The following is a 25094-nucleotide window of genomic DNA, read 5'->3' on the forward strand; positions in this document are numbered from 1 at the left end:
TGTAAATAATACTTAGGTGCGGTGTACTTGTTTTATTATTTGTATGTACTGTGTAAGAAGATTTACATGAAAATGTCGTGGTTTGTTGAAATTACAGTGAGCATCGTCATGTGAAATACAAGGTGCTGTGTTTGGTAGAGTGAATTGATATTATGTTTGTATTTCAGGTTTCTATTTATTTATATGTGTTATAATGTGCTAGAAGTGTTGACTTCGTTTCAGCTTATTACCTTTCTTTGTCTGTACCCATTCCTGAAAGTTCTGACGTTAGAAAAAGCAAATGACTCCTCTTAGAATTGACAAACATAGATTTTTATGTTGTGTTTCGGGCAATATTTCATAGGAACACCAGTGGTCGCCGCGCTACCAACAAGCATATAGCTTTATAGAGAGTTACTCACTTGGTGTCCCCTTGATTACGCAACCAATCTGGTGGCGCAACCAGCACGGACGCCAGTAATTAGAGGTTCATCGTGATCCTGTCACCCGGAGCTGCGGACTACCTAGCGGGTTTACCGGGGCTCCGGCTCAACAGGCACGGGGTGGTTTTTAGTCAGTAAGAGTCTGACACTCCCTCTCGCCTCGCCCAAGGCGAGAGAAGTCATAGGATGATATTCCCCCTCAAAAAAAAAAAACTATTGTGGAGACTTTAATGGTGTCTAGTTTGGTTGCTTACGGACACAACAATGGTGTGACTAGTAGCACATCCATGGTGTCACGGTGAAATTAAGGCCATACTGTATTCTACAATGCGTTTGTAAACGAAAAACAATAATTCACTTATTATTATAAGGCACGTCAACAGAATAAACACCAACATTAATGAAAGACAAGATGAAGACACAAGATCATGTGCTTATGTCAATTATAGACATAATAATTAAATCATTCCAAGACATTTTCTCAAATCATAAATTATCTTGTGTCTGCTATTCAACAAGTACACCTAATTAAGCGTAGGCACTTTAACACCGTAGGATACTGCTCAGATCGGTGGAGTGACTATAAAAATTGTAATACACACACACCCACACAACGTCACGCCTTTTACCCTCGAAGGGGTAGGCAGAGGTGCACATTTTGGCACATAATGCCAATGTACACCCACATTTCACAATTTTATAAGTCCCATGTAATAGGTGGTGAGCCTATTGCCATATACCGGGTACATTTCCAGACTCCGTGTTAGCACTGAGAAATTTTCTAAAAACCGAAAAAAGCCCAGTAATACTACGCCCGACCCGGGAATCGAACCCGAGACCCCTTGCCCGGCAGTCGCACTTGCAACCATTCGGCCAACGAGGCAGTGACGATAAATATTGTAATATGCCGTAAAATATTTGAGGCCTAGCTATGTCCAATAAATGGACAGTGTTAAACATGATGAAAGTCAAACAAACAGACAAAGGTAAATCAACCAATGATTTTATGAGCACAACAGTTATTCCAACACTTGTCCACGCCCGTAACAACCGTCCGACTTGATGTTACGTTTTGATGTCACTTGGCAATCTGCCATGCTCCCTGGAGACGGCAATATGGTTCAACGTTGGGAGTAAAGCGTTCACTTTGTTTAGAAAGTCGTTTTGTAAAGATTTGAGAGATCAATGTTGCAATTATTGACAATAAATGACATAAAATAATGACTTTCAATCCCACAAGGGGTTGACAAGATCGCACAGTGCTTAATTGCCAAAACATGTGTGTTCACAGGTACCAGTTTAAGTGTACAAAATATTAGTAGCGAGACCGTCCTTAACATTATTTATCAATTTTCACCAGTGTAATTATTAGTTCTATGTTACAGAGTACTCTCTGAGATTGTTGAAATAGGATAGGGTCATCTCCAAATTCTGTATCATTACAACGAAATTTTCGAAAAAAACATCAACAATTGCCCGACTCAGGTATATAACCCGAAACCGCTTGCTTGGCAGATGCACTTGTGACCACACGAGCAGTTCACCAATGAGACAGTATCATACATAAATTATGATTTTAAATCAACCATTACATCATTCCAGACGGACCTACAAAAAAAAACACAAAAGAACCAACAATATGAACAGACTCGAACCAATATATTTCGTTTGACAAGCAGTCCATTGCACTACCATTGCGAAACAAATCACACCGTTTAATTTCCACACTTTACGATATATTTCGTGCTGATTGGAGCACTGTGCAGCACAGTGTGTGGCTTAATACACGGCGGGACAGAATTATTGATGCAACTGCATTTCTTGTTTAATTGGCCTTAAATCCTTGGTTATACAGTGAAAAGTAAATGTATCTATGTAGTTGTTTTAAGCAACTTTCTGTGTATGATTGTGTATATGTGTTGTAACATTTTAATGTATGCAATTTTTGTTTGAAGCTTTTCAATAAGAGGTGTTGAAATAGCACTTTCAGTAAGTAGACAAAACTGTTTTAAAAGGTCACGGTTTATTCATGTAAATATCTGGAGGTAGACTGCGCACGCTACTCATGATGAAGAATCCCTCTATAATTGAAAACTAGTAGAGCCTTTTCTTCAAATATTTAAGTGAGTAAACCGTGATTTTTAGTTTATTTACTATGTCTTACGATAGTTTGTTAATAAACCATATGTGGAACTAGAACTATTGAATGATTCGTTATATACCTATTAGACCATAAAATCACTAGAAAAATTATCAAAAACAAATCTTTTGATACATATCTATATGTATACCAGTCACAATACTTTACACGACCTAGAAATTGAGCTTAAGACTCGACAAACACTAAAATAGAATAATAGTCCTAGTAATAGAAAGGAACAGATTGAAACCTAATTAAAAACTTATAGCACTAAAACTTCATTAAGTAATAATTTTAATTTCACACTTTAAGACAGGGGCTCCAAACCTTTTATTGAGCAAGGACCATTTTGTTACATTTTTGTTAGACCAGGGGACCATAATTTTCCTCATTTTGTCGTCAGAAGTCATTGGCTGATTTTCCACCTCTAAAAAGGGACCTTTATTACTGTTTTTCTTGTGAACCAACATAAGATTTTCTCCAGAGTTGAGAATTTCGTTCTCATAAAAATAGTGACTTTTTGATTATTGAGCCCGGTTGATCCTGTCAATTGTGAGAAAGTTTATTTGAGCTTATATAATAACTAATTACAATCACATAGCCAACACTTAATCCAAAACAGTTTTCATTAGATGTTTTGTATTTTTTTCTTATTTCGCGGACCATATTTTACCTTCTGCGAACCATGGGTTGGGAACCCCTGTTTTAAGAGGCAATTAAGAACAATTGGTTTTTGGTATAAAAAACTTTGAACAATCGAAGTTATTATCTAACATTTAATATTATTACCGTAATTATAGTATTATAATAAAACTCTATCTTTACAATTTTAACTTTGATAATTATTTTCTAAAGTGAAGTAATTTCAAATTGAAATTAATTGTTTCTTTTGTGGTATTATCTAGTCTGAAAACGGTTTTAGATCATTTTAATTTTCATATTTTTGCTTTATGAAGTACGGGGTGTTGTAAAAGACTTGGTGTTCTAATGGAGAAGGTAATTGTACCCAGTCAATGAAAATAGTCTTCAAAGTCAAAATCTTAGTATTAATTTCAATTAATCCAAAGACTTTGAAACGTTTAAATAAATAATAATCATCGATAGTAATATACAAAATTGAACTAAGACTGAGATTCTTTGTTTGGACGTCTGTTCGTTAATCACGCTGAAACTATTGAACGGATTTTGATGAAATTTGGTAGGTATACAGATAGGCTATGAGTTGATTTGATTTTATTTTATTTTTCATACACACTGTAGTCGCCGTATATTGTGTCGCTGAACGCTGCTAATGGATATGAGCCTCTAGCATGGCTTAAAACTAGTCGAGTTCTTCGTCAAACAGTTAGATAAGTAAGCCGAAAAACATGATAATGAATACAGTGATATTGACGAAATTAAATTATTTGTGTACGGTTGCCATCTTCGCCCAATTTCAATTATAATTTCCCATTCAGCAGAAATAAATCCTGATATTTTTAGAACGACAACAGAATTGTTTATTTACATTTTTCTATCTCTATGCTAATCTGTGAATGAAAAAAGATATATCTGGTTTCAGGTATACGGTTTTTCTGATTAAAAATATGAAAATAAAGGCTTCCTTGAAACGGCTAATTTCGAGAACAAATTTTGTAGACGACTGACATATGTATGTGCCAAAGTAATCACATATTATGCCAATATCTTTGTTATACCTTCATTACATATGTATATCCAATTTCGTAAGCTTTGTGGATAATCACATAATGCAGATGTTTTATCTAATCACTCTAATATTCTAAATATGAAAGTTTGTTTGTTTGGATGTTAATTCGTCAATCACGCTGAAACTACTGAACGGGTTTTGATAAAAATTGGTATATAGAGAGGTTTTTTTTTTTCGAGCAGGGAAAATCATTGTATATCATAATTTTTTTTAATAACTCGTTAAATTGCGCAACCTATAATTGAAAATGCACTATGTTAAATATTTAATGTAAAAATGTTTAGCTTAGTATACAAATGCGTAAGTTTATACTAGAATAATATATTATAACCCCAAGCAATCCCTCTAAAAAAGTATATTTATAATTTATACCACAAACTTTAAAACCTAATCTATCTAAAATTTTAATTATGAAAAAGAATTCACTCCACAATAGTTAGGAATAAAATTAGTTTTAAAATTTCAAACCAATTTTTAAGTTTAATTTAAAAGAACTGGCCAAATATTTGTGCCCGCGATTGTACATCAGTTGTGACGTCAATAAATAAGTGAGTGAGTGAGTGCGGCCGCCAGTGTACTGTTAGTGAATTCTTTATTATACGCCTCTCGACAACAATAGGTAACTGCACTACCTGCTCCTAGGGAACCTAATTTTTCATAGTGTGCTTTTTTGAACACTAAACTTTGAAGAGTTATTTCATCAGGTTTTTATGAAATATGTAGGTATATAACTAAAGGTTAATAAAGGTAGGGAATAGATCATTCATTTATTTCTTTTACTTGTTTGTTACATTTTTAAATATTAAATTAAAAAGAAAAAAAATAAAACATTTAAAAATATAAAAAGCAGTAGCCCACCAGTAACGGGATAAATCCAAGCTACCGGTGGTCAGGGCTCAAGAGAGTGAATTTCCGGACAATACGCGCCGTGTCCAGAAGTACTGCCTTCTGCATTAGGCTCTTGATCCAACCATCTAACGTTAGCCTACTCAGGTGTTGGTCGAGGCTTTTGGCTATAAGGCCATTGGCAGATACGACTATCGGCACAATGATTGCTGAATCTACATCCCACATGTCGACAACCTCATGAGCTAAATCAAGATATTTACTGGCTTTATCTTTTTCAGCTTTCACAAGATTCTCGTTATGTGGGATTGTTATATCAATTATCATTGTGCGACGGCTTGGTCGATCTATCACCACAATGTCAGGTTTGTTAGCAACAATTGTCCTGTCTGTGATGATAGTTCGATCCCAATACAGTGTGACATCTCCATTTTCAATAACTGAGTCAGGCAGATACTTATAATACGGCACTTCAGATTCAACAAGTTTGTATTTTAAAGCAAGTTGTTGATGAATAATCCTGGCTACAAGATTGTGTCTGTGCAAGTACTCTCCGTTAGCTAAATGAAAACAACCCGAAATTATATGTCGAATGGATTCGTAGGGAATTATTATTATGTTCTATAATGGATTGGATATATGTGTAAATAAACTGTATTTAAACGACCATGTGAAATCTCGCTATCGAACAGCCCTTAAATTCCTGATCTCCAAAAGTCCTTAGATACCAACAGACACCTTTTGCCAGGCAGTCGCACATGTGACCACTCGACCAACGAGGCAGTCTTAGCAATTCACATTACTTAATACTAAAAAGACTTCGCATGAAACTACCTATCTAATGAAACAGATACAAACAGACAAACCTATAGATGAGACGAAAAATCCACTAACACAGAACAAACGTCCTCTCACCTCCCCCAGATTTGCATTTATTCCCCCCTCTGTCCTTTGACCTTGTAAAGCAATAACACTCAAGGTCAAAACATAGATAATAGGTATCAGTTAGTCCCAAGACATTGCACTTAAATTGAGATAACAATAATATTGAGATGAATGTCTCCTTTGTCCAACAGTTCGGTAAAACAGAATTAATTTTATATTATTCTTTTGGACGATATTGCTTTATTTATTAGTTTACAACTGTTTTTTTTTATCTTTTTTGTTAAAATATCTTCAAAGTTTTTTAAACAGTGATGGTAGTAGTGTATCGTCACGCCTTTTATCTTCAAAGGGGTAGGCAGTGGTACACTGGGCTCGCTGTCATTGCAGCGGTAAGTCCCCTCTTTGAGGAGTGGCTAGAGAGGCGCCACGGCGTCCTCACCTACCGCCTGACGCAGGTGCTTACCGGACATGGGAGTTTCGGTAGGTTCCTGTTTCTGATTGGGCGGGAGGAAACGCCCGGGTGTCATCACTGCGAGGACCGCCCGGAGGATACGGTGGAGCATACGGTCGCGGTGTGCCCTGCATGGGCTGAGCACCGCCGTGTCCTCAGGGATGTGGTCGGCGACAGCGACCTCTCGCGTCCGGCATTGGTACAAGCCATGGTGCGGAGCGAGGGGGACTGGGATGCCGTCTCCTCCTTCTGCGAAGCAGTCATGCTAGCTAAGGAGGAGGCGGGGCGCGTGAGAGAACAAACCTCCTCACGCCCCAGCCGTCGCGAGAGACACTCCGAGCGTCGGGGATCGCGTGACGATCTCCGGCCACCGTAAGTGCGGGCCTGCGGACGGCGAGTAAGGGTAGCTCACCGCCCGACCAGAACCAGACCCGTGCGAGCGGCGCGTCGCGTTCCGCGCGCGCCTCAAACAGCCATCAGACCACCACAGATGGGGCCCAGTAGGGCTGATGCCTGATCCGGAGCTGCGGACTACCTAGCGGGTTCACCGGGGCTCCGGTTCGAAAAGCAGGAGTAAGAACGGGGTGGTTTTTAGTCAGTAAGAGTCTGACACTCCCTCTCGCCTCGCCCAGGGCGAGAAAAGTCATTGGATGATTTTCCACCTCAAAAAAAAGGCAGAGGTGCACATTACGGCGTGTAATGCCACTTTACAATGCATTCCTACTTTTCACAATTTTTATGTAATAAGTCCCATGTAATAGGGGGTAAGGCTATTGCCATATACTGGGCACAATTCTAGACTGACAAAGCAAATTGAGCAAGCGTGGTGATTAATGCTCAAGTCTTCTCCGTGCGAGAAGAGGCTTTTGATCAGCAGTTGCCATTTATAGGCTGTTAATGACGATGATACACACAAACATACAAAGGTACTTATTATTGTATAAAGTATATTTATTCAATTGACTTGGTGCTTTTCCTTAATACCTCTTGTAACTAAGTTACCTTTCCAAGTTTTCCTTATCAACCGCATACACACATACAGAAACATATAAATAATCCAAATATAATTATGTAAGGCTCCATTTGTTATGCTGATAATGTCTTATATAGAGAAATAAGAAAATGAAATGAAATCATAGGTATGAGATTAAAAAAAGAATGTGATATAAGATTTTTGAAGAATTTTTGCTGTGAAACAATTTAGTTTCCGGCACCCTCGTGCCTAAGTGTGAGACGGGACACATTCTGGTCAGTAAGATTCTGACAGTCCGTTTCGTCCTCCCCAGGCGAGTAGGTTTCATGAGGATATCCCACCTTGGAGTCAAAAAGGTGGTGATTTTTGTATACTGTTTAAGAATTGATAATTTTAAAACATTACTTTCTCCCATTCTGATCTTTCTGATTTGTATTCTGATCTTTATTCTTCTATGAAAAAAATTGTAATTACTTTACTTACTTACACTTAACTGCTGAAAATGAATACTCCTTGATCTTTACCTTCAAGAACTAAACTAGAAAATAGTCTCAAAACCCACAAGTCATAGTTCCAACAACAATAATGAACCTACCGACATAGCTGCACAGTGTACAAACTCGCACAAAATGGTAGACAAAGAAATACCGCAATGTGCCAAGCAGACAAGGGTATTTGTTCCCAAGTTTAGGAATTACAATTATGTTAAGTGAATTAATTGAGGAGCAAAATGGAGGACAGGAACGTTGCTATTTGTCATAATATAGTGTAAAAGACAGGAATAGCCATAGTTTCTGAAGAGTTTCGTTGAGTGAATAGCTTTGGAAGTTCGTGGGGTAATTGTAAACAATGTTGTAACATAAATAGGCGTTGTGCTGTTGTTTGATGGAATACTTGATTTTTTCTTTGTGTCGGCATTTCGGGAAGTTATTTTTCTTGTAAAGGTTTTTAAGTCTTTGTCAATTAATAATGTGTTTAAAGTGAAACAAATGTTTGACTGTATCTTTAATGTACTGTATTTGAGTATTTTTGGGCATTAGTAATGTTAATTTTAACTTTGACTTTCAATCTCAAAATAAAACAAAAAAAGTCACATTGATATTTGGCGTTGGTAGGTTTCGGACACGCACTCTCATGCATAAGAAAAGCCACCGGGTCGTGACGACATATCGACATGTCACATCAAAACTTCAAACACAAATACGTAAACCATAATTCTTACAAAACTACATTAAGACTTTGAGACACTAAAATCAAATGAACTGCACTATAAAAATCGACAAATGACCGCAATAAATTGTAGTGACATCTTCCAACATTTATTGCCAACTTTGTACCTTAAATCGTCCACAGTGCGCTCAATAAATGAACTGCAGCCACCGTCTATCTCATAATCTGTCTTAATGTTCAAAAATTCCATTGAAATGTTATTTCAATTCGACGAGAAACGAGTAGGTACTTATTAAGAATTTTGGCTACAATTCAGAAAATCCACCCTCTGTGCGATTTCTATTAATGTTTCATGAGATTGAGATATTATTTGCTGATTTATATTTCTTTGGGTGTACGCTGTAGCTGCACAGTGTTGTGTTTGTGTGTAGATTATTCTCAGGAAAATGGTACAAATACTTTTATTTTTAACTGACTTCAAAAAAAGGAAGGTTCTCAGTTTGACCTGTATGTATGTATGTTTGTATGTTAGTGCGCGATTATTTCCCATTTGGGTGATTCTATTTTGATGTGTTTTTTTTTTATTATTAGGTTTAAGTTTTTATTATCAATGCCTAGAAAAGAAATAACAAACATGCTGTAATAGATATTTGAGAATATTCTACAGATATTTGAAAAAAAAAATACACCGTTTCTTACTAATAGTCATCAAGGATCGAATTGAAGGGTATGGTAAAACCCTCGTATGTACAGAGGTGGCTCATAGTCCAGGAGTAGACTGCCACGACTAACGGTCCAAAAAAACCTCATATTCTATGTATAGTCCAACTTTGCAATTCACTTAACCAACACTACGACAACCTATAATAAAAAAAAAATAGGTATATATCTAGCAAAAATGGCCGCCCTGACTTCAAGTAGCGGTTACAGCACGTACACTGAATGCCCGCGTTATCAGTCGCACCCTTCCGAACTAACCTTTGTTAGGCTCTCCAGTGTAATTTATCGGGACCCACCGACCGACCATTGTCAACTAAAAATAATGATTTATCGCCAATAAAATAAAATACGTTTAGGTACCAGTGCCGTGTGATAGGTCTCACAATAGATTTAGGGAAAAAATAAAGTGATTTTTCTCAGTAATGGCATGGAGTTTGAAATTGGACTCATGACGTGGTTTTTGCTCAGGGTTTTGCTTAGCTCGTAACATGAGTAATTTAGTACTTTCTTAAGACATAGGCCGATAATCGAGCTGATGGTTCACCTGATGGTAAGCAACCGCCGCCGCCCATGAACACTCGAAACATCAGAAGCGTTACAAGTACTTTGCTGGCCTTTTGGGGGTTGGGAATTTAAGGGATGTTGGGGAATCGGGGATTGGGAAGATTGGGAAGGGGTAAAATTGGGCTTCTGATAACCGCACTCACACAGCGAATTACATCGCAAGCGTTGTTTCTCACAACTGACAAAAAGTCTAATTTTTGTTTTGTTTCATTTAAGTATATTTTATTCGTGATAAATTACTTTAATAACACGTCTGAGCAATACGGTTTGGTAGACTTTTTCAATTTGGAAACTTTCATGAACAATATAACATACAAAATAAATTAACTATAGACTCATACTAATGCCTTTGGGAAATAAAACTGTGATGTTTTCGTGATACGAAAAGTTCGCTAGACAAAAAAAAATGATCCTGAAAACTGAAAACTGTTTTATATGCATAAAGTGTTAAAAATAAATATTAAATAAAGTTTAAACTATTATAGAAGCGACTCACGTAGAGTGATGAGTGAAAAAGTTATGGAACCTGGTCAGGTGGACAGTGGGCGCGTGCTCGGGTTCCGTGGACAAAATAAAACTGGTTTAACGTGGTCACGTGACGTTTTTGGCGTGAAACTCCAATGATGTTAGCGCACATTTTCTATTTTATTTCGTGGAGTAACATTTTAAAGGTAATATTTTTGATCGAATTACTACTGTGTGGAAAGGTGAAATTTTCTGATTTTAGGTTTTAGATTTAAATGGAAATTATTTTCTGGTAAATGAAACATTATTGTAACTATAAAGTCTGGAGTGTAACTTAAATATTTGCTAAGTATACTATCATTCTAATATTATAAATGTGAAGGTTTGTTAGTTTGGATGTTTCTCTGTAAATCACACTGAAGTTACTGAACGGATTTTGATGAAATTTGGCATGATAGCATTTTTATGCACGCTAAGATAAAACTACGCCTTTTAACACTCGAAGGGCTAGGCAGAGAACACATGTACCCTAATATTTTCCTGGAGGTACCAGGAAAGCGGGCGAAGCCACTGACAGAAGCTTGTGCTTAGTCATACTAACAAAGCAATATAATTTTTATTTATAAATACAGAACTCAACCGCATAAAAAAATAACCACAAAATGCACAATGAACCCAAATTTTGAATGGCGCAAAGTTTATAACTATATTTTAAAATATTTCAGCTGCATCCTCAGAGAGTAGCGGTAGCTGAAATGAACTGAATGAATACTTCAAAGCAAAGAAATATAGTGGTAGTGGTATAGTAGAATACTGTATCGTCACGCCTTTTATCTCCAAAGGGGATAGGCAGAGGCGCATTACTTTTTACCATTTTTGTTATAAGTCCCATGTAATAGGAGTTGAGTCTATTATCATATACCGATAGAAAGTTTGTTAGTTTGGATGTTTGTCCGCCAATCACGCTGAAACTACTGAACGGATTTTGATGAAATTTAGTATACAGACAGGGTATGATGATATGAGCGAAACTCGAGCAGCGTGACAACCGCCGCGTCGTGTGTCGCGGAATGCTGCTCATGAATATGAGCCTCGAGCGTGGCTTGAAACTAGTCGAGTTCTTCGTCAAACAGTTACGTGAGTAAACCGATAACATAATAATTAATTTCGTAGGAGCTGACTTGGGTGATAGGGTTTTTATAAAACCTAGTTTAAACTACCCACAAACGGTTTAAAACATTCACAAACCGCAAAGTTAATCTAAACATCATTGATTGATGACACAAGCCTTGAACTGAACAAACCAGTTAAATATTACTTCAATTACTTCAATACTACTGTGTACATTAACTTAATGTATTATTACTAATCATTATCTGGTTAGTATACTAACTGCGGTTTAGTTGATTGTGGTTTTTAATGTGATTAGTTTAGTGGTACCTGTTGAAGTGTGGGTATAATTATAAACTATAGCTTTTGCCCGCGACTTCGACGCGAGTAGATATTTAAGTTTTCTATATAAGTATAGTGAGATCAAACAAGACATAGCTATTGTCACATTCGTCCACACCCGCACACACACCCACACCCACACCCGCACCCGCACCCGCACCTGCACCCGCACCCGCACTCGCACCCACATTCGCACCCGCACTACTGATAAATTTAGACATCGAAAAAGCCCGTATATACCTTTAAATCATTCGATAAAAAGTGAATATCATATATAGGCTTTTTACAGAGACCCTATGGAATTATACAAAATAATAATAATAATAGCTAAACAGTTGATAAATTATTGAATCCAATTATTTACAAATAAACAAAGAAACTATTGCTGTATATATTAATCAAATAACAACATTGATTATGAAAACATCATACTTATTAGATACATTTCACATCATATTTCAAGAACTGAAATGAAATGAATGTACCAAAAGATTTATTAACAGACTAAAATATCAAATAAAATAATTTAACACTGCGAAGGTGCGTAACTGACCGCGTTAAGCCACATAACTGTGTTTCATACGTTTATAACCGGACAGTTAAAATGAACGTAAACCGCCGTTTAATTATGATGTAAACGTAAAGTTTATGGGTCACATCGGTCATGTTATAAGTTTAACTAGATGTTCTTATGTGTAGTTTATTAGGCTGGGATTGTGACTGTGTGTGGGAATAGGCTCATCAACTATGATATTTGATGAAATGAGGTGATAATATTGTGTACAAACTGCAACGCTGTCTAGTATACACCAACACGGGTCGACAGCAGTAGGAACTGGGTGGTTTTTTGTCAGTAAGAGTCTGACACTGTCTCGTCTTGCCTAAGGCGGGAGAAGTCCCTAAAAAAAGCGTGATGTTTTACAGCCTATAGCCAAATTCCTCCAATATCCATGATAATTAATTAATATGTTTTTCGGCTTGCTCACGTAACTATTTCATACGTCGCCGCATTGTGGAATGCTGTTCATGAATATGAACCTCTACCATGGCCTGAAACTAGTTCCTCTTCAAACAGTTACGTGAGGAAGTCGATAGCATAATAATTAATAAAGAACGTATTTGGATAATTCTTAAAGGAATTTTCTCCAATATCCAAATACAATGTCAAGGCCATACCTTACCTATAGGTACCTATAGTAATGTATAAAGTGGCACGTGTACAATAATATCTATATCACACGACGTGATACAATATTTTCGACTCAACAAATACAAGTCAACAACCTCGACCAATTCTTCTGCTTAAAGAAACGCCGTCAAGAGGTAAACTCGGCAAAAAGTGGTCGGGATTTCTTTTCAGGAAAATCTCCTTTTTACGAAAAATCACAGATTAATTTCAGATAAGGTTGTAGGCATAATAAATCTCAATATGGTACCCCCCTTAAGGTAGGTGTATTAATAAATTGTCTTACGAACGAATTTGGAATTTTAATTTTACTTTTTATTCAAGTGAGATAACTTAGCTCGCATATTCATAATGGTTATATTTTCCCGACTTCGTGAAAGGTTGGTAATGTGTTTTGTCACGCTATGATGACTAATGATAGATGTAGCCTCGTTACGAATTAGGTTAGTTTGCGTTTGATAAAAAAGAAATAATATATGAATGAGTTCCGGTGAGTTTTGACAGTGTAATTAAAATGCTTATTGCATGCTAGGGTAGCCTATTTTAACATCCTTTTCCGTTTTAAGAAAAACAAAAATTCATTCAATTTTTTTTTCTAAAATTTAATTATGTTACATTTTTATAATAATTTTCGTAGGGCAAACTTAATCAACTAAAAATACGGTTTATTCATGTCAATTAATAAAGAAAAGCTCTACTAGTTTCGAGTCACAGAGGGACTCTCCATCATAAACAGTGTGCAAACGCGGTGATGTTGCGCTGCCTACCTTAATTACAGTCCATTAATATATGTGCGTAAACTGTGATTTTTAGTTTATTTAATTATGTTATACGTCATCATATAATTTATCATTGTATATGGTGTGATTAAATTAGTAAAAGATAGCTAAGCTCAGTGGTAGCACGGAGTCTGGAATTGTGTCCAGGATATGGCAATAGGCTCACCCCCTATTACATGGGACTTTAACACCAAATGGTGAAACGTGGGTGTACATTGTATAGCGGCATTACGTGCCGTAATGTGCACCTCTGCCTACCCCTTCGGGGATAAAAGGCGTGACGTTGTGTGTGTGTGATAGCTAAGCAAAGCACGATGTGGTACTAATGATAACAAATAACTTTCCCGAAGAATGTTCTGCTCTCATTCATTTAACTTTTATCAGAAACATCATAATTATCAACAACCTATAGGTGGCCACTGCTGACCAAAGGCCTCTTCTCACACGGACAACTTTCTAACATTAATCGCCACGCTTGCCTAATGTGGCTTGGCAAAATATCAGAGATAATAACATATTTATTACCTCTGTTTTTGTTATTCAATAGCAGCGCGACAATCGTGGCATCATGTATTGCGGAATGCTGCTCATGAATATGAGCCTCTAACTTGGCTTGAAACTAGTCGAGTTCCTCGTCAAACAGTTACGTGAGTAAGCCAAAAAACATAATAATTAATTTAGTATGTCTCACGAAAGTTATAATAAAATTTATAACTTACTTATTTAATACAAACGCTGCTGTGATTATTTCTAAAACTCTCGATCCAGAATCCCGATCTCTAATACAATACAATATAATAACTCAACAGCCATCCTTGTAACCATTTAAGACACAAATCAGTCACAAAAATACATTGAAAATGATACCTCAAGATAAGGCATTCGATTACGGAGACAAATTCGGTTCGGAATCGATTGATACACTTATTACGATAATAACTCCTCCCAGACAGAGAGAGAGAGATTATGTCGCGAAAGATGGAGGGCTTATTCCCAATCTATATTATAAGGGCTTCTTATTTTAGTTTGGTTGTTTAAAGATTGCCTCGTTGATCGCAAATGCGACTGCTGGACAAGGGGTCTCGGGTTCCATTCACTGGTCGGGCAAAGTATTACTGGACTTTTTTCGGTTTTTCGAAAATTCTCAGTAGTAGCATGGAGTCTGGAATATGGTAAAAGGCTCCCTGTTCATTTCACCACAAATGGTGAAAAGTGGATGTACATTGTATAGCTGCATTACGTCCCGTAATGTGCACCTCTGCCTACTTCTTCGGGGATAAAAGGCGTAATGTTGTGTGTTTAAAGATTGGTTAAATTGTGAGTCGAGTGGCAAGGCTCTATAAATGGTATCAGATTCGATGCTCGAGTTGGACATTGTCGGATTTTTTCGAATCTTCGTAAATTTTCAATAGTAATGCTATATTGACACTCTCGAGACGAGGCCGAGATACATTGTCGTTTTTCTAAAAGAGTTGTAGCCCTTCTCGTATTATAAGACAGCAATGTATATCAACCTCGTGTCCGCTCGCGCTAGAGTGTAAATACGGTATCAAAATTCTGTCTGTCTATTGCCATATACCGGGCACAATTCCAGACTTCGTGTTACTACTGAGAAAATTTCGAAGCTCAGCGGTATTTTGCCGACCCAGGAATCAAACCCGAGACCCATTGTCACACTTGCGACCACTCGATCAACGAGGCAGTAAACAGCAATATAAATCAACAATAACACATTAATTTTTCGATACGCCCAACCTACTTCTAGTATATATCTCTTTACCTCCAAAATATCAACACAACAAATCCAGTACAGAACCTAAAAAAATCCAAACATCTTCAACTCAAGACGTCGCAACAAAAAATATCGGCGGAACCCAACGTGACAAAATACCGTGCTACCCTCTAGGAGTCACAAAGGCGTCCATTTTCTGTATTTTCACATTTTTTGGGCCCCCCAAGGGACATTCATGACTTCTCCCCCTACAATGACATAGTACACTGTTGAATTAAACATCGAGTTTACACTATGCCACTAGTGGGATACATTCGCGCTGTTGAATATTTTTAAGGATTATCCGGTTTTTTACTTAGCGTGAGACGGTTTTTCGTGGTTTTTATCCGGGTAAGATAAACAGTTTCTTGGTTGGAGTGTTGAGGTTAGATGTGTGATGTTTGGTGATAGGTTTACTCTTGTTTTTTGGGGAAGTCTCTAGTGGAAAATAGGTATTCTATGTAAGGACAGATATGTATGCCTAACTGATTTGTTTATGATTTTTTTTTACTTTAATACAAAACAATTAAGTTTAAGTCATAATAATATATTTTTTTTATAAATAAATGTTGTCATTAGGATTTCCTCCTGTGTTGTGACTGCGTTTACAAACATATAAGTTCATATACACATGAGACCCAAACCCGCAACAACAATTTGTGGATCACCCAAAAGCGATGCTCCGAGCGGGAATCGAACCCGCTACACGTTACAAGGGTACTGATACTATCTTTTCCTAGGCTAGAGTTGTCTTCAGATTTTCGTGCTTTTGACTATTCATGATGTCTGTTTACTTACAGAATATTATTTATTTCTTTATTTGTTGACATTTCAAAAGTACCTATTTAAGTTTAATAAAATTGGATGAATGGTTTGACTTTGATTTTGACTTTACGTAACAGAAGCTGCCCCTAAGCAGAGACAACGAGCCACGACATGACTAAGACGCGTACAGCAACAGTAGTAATATTTGATTGCTTCAAACCACAATTACTGAATAATTCATCAACAAAATTAATAATTAATAAAATAGGTACGTTCCTACATTAATTATTTACGGCCGGTTGAAACCGTATTCACGTTAATCCCGGTTAAGACCCGGGTATGTAATATTTTACCCGGTTTTCTACCGCAACAATGGGGATTGATAATGCTATTTTAAATTAAAAATAATTAGCGAGAAAGACCGGCCGGCTTATACACAATCTGGTTATATTTTCGTAATAATCTGTTTAATTTTGTTTGGTTTTGCGAAAATCGACCTTGTCACTATGGTTTAAAGTTTCTTATTGATTGTGTCATAGTAGGGTTGTTTGTTTACTTATTTTATCGTTCGTAAATTGCATTCTATATTCGTTTTTATTTTGTAAGTAGTACGAGTAGTTTTTGTATGCTTATATTTATGCACAGGGGTCGTTAAGAAATAATGAATATTTATATGGCAGTTTTATCCTAGTATTTGTCTGATTTAACACATTACGGCACTTAATGTCACTAGACTGTAATAATAAAAATAGTTGCTATTTGCGTTATAAGTCCCATGTGATAGGGGTGAGCCTATTGCCATATACTGGGCACAATTCCAAACTCCGTGCTACTACTGAGAAATTTTTCGAAAAACCGAAAAAAGCCCAGCAATACTTTGCCTGACCCGAGAATCGAACCCGACCCCTCATCCGACAATCGCACTTGCGGCCACTCGACAAACCAGGCAGTAAAAACTAACTATCCCAAAATAATTACTGAAAGCCACAACACTCTATTCATTCAACAAGAATCGACCAAACGACAAAACAAAAAAACGTAACAAACCATTTTTTGAACAAACACCTAAATAGCCCAGTTTTGCTATTTGAAATAAAACACTTTATGAACGGAATAAATAGAGAAACAAAATGGTATACTTTTTAAATTCATTCAGATCAAATATGGATGTGCGATGTTTTTTTTTTTATTTTGCTTTTTATTCACTCACCATCCGAAAGGGAAAAGTGTTTGTATCGATAAAATGAATTTCATTTGCAGATTGAAATATTTTTATGTATCTACGTTTATTTTTTTTAGGTCTAAAGTAGATAGTACCTAAGTATAGTTTTGCTTATGTCTGTTTTTTTATAAGTACTTTGTGACAGCCAATGTGATTCATTGTAAATTTTATACTCAAATCGGGTGTTGAGAGGTTTATAAAATTATCTGAGGGAGAGCCATGATTCGGCACGAATGTGTTGGCTCGACCGGAGTGATACCACTGCCTCACAGAAAACCGACGTAAAACAACGCTTGCATTGTGTTTCGTTGTGTGAGTGAGGTGATCCTAATTACCCCCCTTCCCAATCGCCGATTCCCCGACAACCTTTAAATTCCTAAGCCCGAAAAGGCCCGTAACGCACTCGTAACGCCTCTGGTGTTTCGGGTGTACATGGGCGGCGTGGATTGGGTACCATCAGTTGACCTGTCTGCTCGTTTACCGGATTATAGGTAACGTATCATAAAATCAGCTCTATTCAGCCGCAACATCAAGCTTTCTGTATCGTGAAGGTTCAATTCCAGAAACCATTTTTTTTGTCAAACCTTAAATCATTCTTTATTCGACCCAGGAGTCAAATGAGACATCCCCTACCAAGCAGCTTTATTCCTTTATTCACATCTTACAACATACATAATCAATTCGAAAACTATAACTATTATAAACATACATAATCCTGCTAACTAGTGCACATAGATGCATGTTCATTGACCATTGCCTCATTCACTCGAGAGGGGTACGGCATACCATTGTAATACCATCAATGGACTTCGATTTATTTTGTTTTACACCGCCTTTGTGATGTACGACTGTACGACCTTTTGTTTTGTTTGAAAATATATTTTTATGAATGATATTGTTTGTCGGAGTCTGATTGGTACGAGTAAGGTCAATGTATTGTTTTTGTTTGGAGTTCATTTTTGACTGTAAAAAAAAAAAGTTATGAAAAGGTCATGGGCCTTGTAGGTTGCATGGTTGTAGGTAAGTGTAAATGCTGAGTAAGAGGTTTCGGGTTAGATTCCCAGGTCGGAATCATCCAATGACTGCTCCCGCCTTGGGCGAAGCGAAAGGGAGTGTCAGACTCTTACTGACTAAAAACCGTAACCGTTAACCGTTCCTACTTCTGATTTTCGAGCCGAAGCCCTGGTCAGGATACAATAATATGATAAACTAAAGATAAAGTTAAAAGATCAACGTTGTCATATTTTTATGCAATAGGGCTGGCTAGTGATGAAAATCAGCGCTGTGACTTGAGTCATCGTGTCCAGGCCACTGTATTTTAGCTGAGCACTGGCCTTTTTGCTCCACAATAATGACAATTTGCTCCATAAAAATGACTGCACGGTTGGCGCAGTGGCTGGGCAACTGGCTGCTGCGCAACGGGTTGCGGGGTCGATTCCCGCACGGAGCAACTCTTTGTGTGATCCACAAATTGTTGTTTCGGGTCTGGGTGTCATGTGTATGTGAACTTGTATGTTTGTAAACGCACCCACGACACAGGAGAAAATCCTAATGTGGGGCAACGTTTTTTAAAAAAAAAAAAAAAAATATTTATTGTTTATTTGTTACCTACTTACCTATTTATTTGTGATTTGCTTATGTTACGGTGCAAATAAACTGTTTTTCTTTCTTTCTCTCTAATACCTAACTACTGTGAGACTGAGTGAAACACTCAATTAATCTGATCGAAAACAAACACCCACTAAAACTAAAAGCCGACACCAAATCACACAATTTCACTTAACCAAGTCCCACTAACTTTATCACTTGACAAACCATTGTTACATTAACAAAGCTAAACGACAAATCTTAACTAAGAACAGAATTCACGCACAAATGAGCACTAACCATCGCCTTTGGAATATAATCCAATGTTCTCCCCACTGTGAGTTAGTTTAAGCCGGCTAGAACCGGTGCGAACCACTGGTAACCAGTACAAACCGGTACGAACCAGTACAAACCTGTTAGTCGGTCTGTCACTATTGAAATTCGCCTATGGGCAAGCAGTTTGAAATATTCATTGTTAAACAAGATGCAAACTGCAAGCAACGCCATGTTGGTTTGCAAATGGACTCTGAATTTACGATTTTGGTAACAGATTTTCGTGTGTATGGAAATTTGATGGTTTGACCTATGTAGGGGGAAATATAGAGGGGTTAAGAGTTAAGTTTGACATGTTTAGTTATGGGAATTGTTGGTATCCTGTTATTCATACATGTATATTTGACTGTGTCGTAGGAATACAAATGTTTAGTATTAGACAATTACTATTTGTGGGCTTGGCCTATGTAACCGTTTACTCTATTTATTCCTATTTATTTAACAAACATCAACTTCACATACACAATGACACTCACTACAAATTGCAATTTGTGGATTACACAAAACCTCTGTTACATGCAGGAACTCCCGATACGTTACGCGGTTATGTAATACTAGTGTGGTCTAACATTTAAAAATAAAGAATTTTCGAATTTGATTACCCAAAAACCAATCTCTAAAATGTAACTTGTAAATGCAGGTCCCACTCACCATGCAACCTTTAACAATGTTTGGCTCAGCTCGAAATAATTCAGCAGAGGTCGTCGATACCGTTTCGATATAGCCAGTCTTGCTTTTGCTTCAGCGAGATGTAGGGTTGACATCTGTTCCGAAATTTACCGATATTTTTTTTTTGGCTTTAACAGAAAAAATAGAAAAATTTTAAGCGAATAAAATTCCGTGAGTGAGCGCATGTGATAGGAATACGTTTTAATCTTCTTAACACTTTTCCATGTGTGCGTGAAAACTTCGAACAATTTATTATTTTTTAGGAAAATTTACAAAAAATGATGCAATTTTTGTTGAATGCACAATTGACACGACTGCCACGCAATGTGTCACGCGTTTGATTCCCACACAACAACTCTTTGTGTAATCTACAAATTAGCGCTTTCCTCTTCCCATCGCTTTTCCGCCTGTGCATCAAAATTTCGAAAAAAATTTTTTTAACTTTCATGGATAATTGTCTAAACAGGGTGCATTTTTTATTGACTACACACCCACGTCATAGTAGGATATCCTAAACTAAGGCTAGGTTTTGTCACATTTTGTTCTAGGAACCCTAGCTACAGGTCACCGGAGGTCAGTGCTGGTTGGAAGTCAAAAACATTGCCGCGGAAAATTGCCACTGCCGGTTGCGGCACTAAATATTCCCAGCACTTTTCGACTCGACTGTTTTTGTAAACAATCTGTGTAAAAGATTTTTGATTTGAGAGACTTTTCCGTGGGATTGGATTTTGGTTTGTGAAAAATTTGGAGGAAAATATTCTAGACTGATTTCTGAGATAAGTAATGTAGAGATATAAATTATGTTTTCTGTGGATAGATATTTCGTTATGAACTGTTATGAAATATGCAGCCAAACTGTTATAAATCTGCAGTATAATAAGTTAAGAGAAATAAGGAAAGGTGTATTAATATTTTTGCGTTTAATTAGTTCAAGTTTTTCAGGTTATTCAGACTTAACTTTGAACCTCATTTTAGTTCTGTCATTTGTCTCATAATATTTGTTTTTGCACCTTGAAATCAATCTACGACAAGTATTTGAATATGCTTTTGTTAATCCAATTGCAATAAAATATTTATTTTAACTAATTAATCTACAGTAATATAAAAATACATGTAAAACTCACCTGAGTTATACTCCAGTACCGGTCGAGTGAGATCAGGCACAGGTTCATGATGGACGCCGTACACAGCAGCACATCCATCGCCGAGTGTATCTCACACCACCAGAACCCAAAAATCCAGTAGCCCATCAGCTCGTTCGCTAATGAAAACGGCATTATCACCAGCCCGAGGAAGAAGTCCGACACGGCCAATGAGGCTATGAACCAGTTCTGAATGTTCTTCAACGCCTTCTCCGTCACTATCGCGATAATCACCAGCATATTGCCCACCACCACCATTATCATTAACACCGTCACAACCACTGAAGCTATTATTATATGCGCCGGCGAATACCCGCTCGGGTACCACGTCTTTAGAACTAAGTTTACCGTAGTGTCATTCGACAACGTCGTGTTCGCGTCTGACCCATTGGTCATTTGCAACGCGAAGAACTCCTCCTGGCTCATATACGTCGGAACCAAGAACGTAGAATTCGGACCGAATGTCCCATTGTAACCACTAGACATTGTAGTCCTCGCCAGCAGCGTCGTATTCGGCACCATCGTGGCTCGCGACTCCGGATTTGTAAAATTCATCTAACTAATATTATTGTAAGACAGATTGAAAGTTTGGCCCCGTTGAAATAACTGTATAATTGATTTACTTTTAAAAAAACGTATTGCCTATAGGAACGGAAGTGTTTGACTATTATTTTCTCTTTATACAATTACTAAATACCCGTTTTACCCGAACGTTGAGTAGAAGCGATCACGAACACAATATTTACACTAACTCGAAGGCCTTACCTAGTATTGCTTGAAACTATTGAGAGAACACTGATCGAGAAACGAAACGAACTAGCAAATGAAGATTACGGTAAGTCGCGTACACACAAAAAAGCGATTTTACACTAAAAGCTTGTTATCAACGAAAAATGTTGTTTTCTTTTATTGTTGTGGCCGGCGGTGTCATCGTCCGACTTTGTGCCTCCTCCTGTCCCATAGCCGATGTGTTTTCGTAAACATTTTCTTGGTGTTCTGGTCCATGGCGCAATGATTACATGGTGTTCATGGCTGGAGATGTCGCGTGACTGTGTAATGGTCAGTCATTAGCGCCGGTGCATTGTAATCTAATGTCGCCTGATGATTATCTTGATTACGAGTGACGCCGTCTCCTGCCTGCAACAATGATAATATTATTGATGACTTGTGCGAAACGGCCTTGTGTGTGACGTCAGCATTACATGATACTAATCATATAATATTCAGGGCGTAGGCAGAATTGTCTATTATACACATTATACACCCACTGGCTAACCCTACATAATGAGATTGGAATTCATTCCTTTAGTAAGAATGCTCAAATTGAAATACCCGATAAACCTAAATAGGCTTTACTTTGCTTGTCCCTAAAATTGACCTCCAATCTGAAACATTCATGTTAATATTACGAAAAGACCCGACCGTTTTTATTTATAACGCGAACAAAAAAATATGAATGAGTGAATCTAGAATAAACATCAAGAGATTATCTAATACTAGCTTCTGCCAGCGGCTTCCCCGCATTTCCATGGAATAAAAAGTAACCTAAGTCTTATTCCAGACTATTATCTAACGCTATTCCAAATTTCATCCCAATCCCTTAAACCGTTTTGAAGTGATTGAGTAAACAGCATACACACAAATTTTCCCATTTATAATATTAGCAAGATTATATTTTATTTCAAAATAAAGTGTTGAGTAACACAACAGGAAAACAATAAAAAGTAACAATTGTATAAATAAAATATGTTTCCTTGATAATTTTAGCTAAACAACGTAATGTTAATTTCTATTAGACTGTTTCTTTGTGTTGTGACAACACAATTAGCTTGAGGCAAGGCATTAAACAACCTAAATAAAGTACAATAAAACATATTTTCGTGTGGCAAGTCTTTGATCTGTAAAAATAGTATCACACCTATTATTCTCCAAATAATGAGTTATATAAATAATAATTTTATTTATAATTATAAAATACGTTGAACGAGTTGTAGGTTTCAAACTTTGTCCTTGTTTTCGAAACTCGTAACAAACAAACCTTATTTTGCATAGTATTGTTCGTTGAGATTTCTAATTTAAATCACCAAATCTACGGAATTAGGGATTGAGTATCTTATCATCAGTCCGTTTCCTTCCACAACTGGCCAAAGGCCACTGCTTATACTCTAGAGGAGAGCCTTTAAAGTAAATACTGTAATTAAAAATACAAATAATTTGATTTTCAAATTCTCTACCTAACCTTTAGATCGCACTTACTGTGAAAGTCTTAGTGTAGAAGGATGTTGGGATGTTGGGATGTTGTCCGTCAATCACGTTGAAACTACTGAACGGATTTTCATGAAATTTTGTATACAGACAGGGTATGAGCTGACTTGGTTGATCAGTTCCCTAATGCACATTGTGTAAATAAAATTAAGAAAACTTTATAAATATTAATACTAATTACTCATACTAATATCAGTTTCACTTTTATTTCTTTTAATTGATGGATGGACTAACTCTATCCACGCGAGGAACCTATAAACAAAGTATTTTAATTTGTTTTTGTTTGTTGAAACATGTTTTTATTCCAATATTGTTTGTTTATGTTGAGTTTGTTTGAGAGATTGATGTTAGTTTGCAGTTGTAGTGTTTGAGATACGATTAGGGTGATGCTATTTAATTTTTATTTTAATAATAATAAAAATTGTCCTTTAGATTTTAAAATAGTTTTATAGTAAGCGTAATCAATTTAAACATGCAGAAATCGTTTTCAATGTACAATCTGATGATTGAAACATGTTGTTGGCAATGTTTTACCTAACTGAAAAGTATTAGCAATTACAGATCATATTTCCAGACTCGTGTTGAACATTGTGAGATGTTTATAACCTATAGCCTTCCTCGCTAAATGCACTATCCACAATAATATTTTTTTCAAATCGGACTAGTAATTTCGGAGATTAGCTCATTTGAATGCAAAGAAACAATAAAACTCCTCAGCTTTATGGCTACGATAGAGCATAATTACACATTATAATATATTTTTTAAATGCGGTCTAGACGATTAATCACATAATTATATCATCACTTTACTTTATTTAAAGAATATTAAGTGTATCTAAAAAAATCAAACTTATTAAGTATCCAGAAGAAATACAAAACAAAAATAACAAACAGGTACAAACAGGTCAAGTCCATACTTGGACCTGAAACCTGTTTTAAAAAAATACGTCACAGAATAAATATCCCAAAGAACAGTACTACTGTAAGTATTATTTTTTTTTTACAAACAAAGGAAGTTTGTTCCTCATTAGAGAGACTTACGGGATGTCTACTCCGATGTTTAATTACTCAAGTTTTTTTTTGTTTTTTTTTCTTTCGTTTTTTTTTTGTTTTGTTACATTTGCGTCGCGTTTCGATTCTTTCATTCGTGATCGAAATCTTTGTAGGGAATTAACGCGGTTGTTTTTTTCTTTTCTTTTGGGCGAAAATTTTACAAGTAATTGTTTAAGATTTACGTGTTAGATACGTGTTTTGAATTTATTAAAGCTTTAGAAATAGGGCAGAGTTAGTTAGTGTATATTTTGTCTGTACATGCACGTAGTATGTCATATAGACATAGATTAAACAAAGATCAACTAACACTTTTCACTCGAGTAGCCTATAATCGCCCAAACTGCTGACTCAGAGATACATATTATCTCTCTCAAGTAATCATTAAATGACTCTGAGATTTATTTTATTTTGCGGCGGCAAATCATCCAATTATTTACCCCGCCTTGGACGAGGCAACAGGGAGCGTCAGATTCTTACTGACAACAACCACCTCGTTTCTACTGCTGCTCATCGAGCCAGAGCTCCG

At 36.6% G+C, this 25094-nt stretch overlaps 1 protein-coding gene across 1 annotated transcript in view; it reads right to left on the reverse strand.

The window, feature by feature from the left end:
- Positions 1–25094, reverse strand: part of LOC118270235 (alpha-2Db adrenergic receptor) — a 432810-nt gene that overhangs the window by 303569 nt on the left and 104147 nt on the right. The window contains exon 2 of the mRNA XM_035585689.2: positions 21233–22387. Within this exon, the coding sequence (XP_035441582.1) occupies positions 21233–21805 (573 nt within the window). The 5' untranslated portion in view covers positions 21806–22387. The remainder of the gene's footprint in view (positions 1–21232; positions 22388–25094) is intronic.

This window comes from Spodoptera frugiperda, chromosome 13 (assembly GCF_023101765.2).
Source record: "Spodoptera frugiperda isolate SF20-4 chromosome 13, AGI-APGP_CSIRO_Sfru_2.0, whole genome shotgun sequence".
Taxonomy (NCBI): domain Eukaryota; kingdom Metazoa; phylum Arthropoda; class Insecta; order Lepidoptera; family Noctuidae; genus Spodoptera; species Spodoptera frugiperda.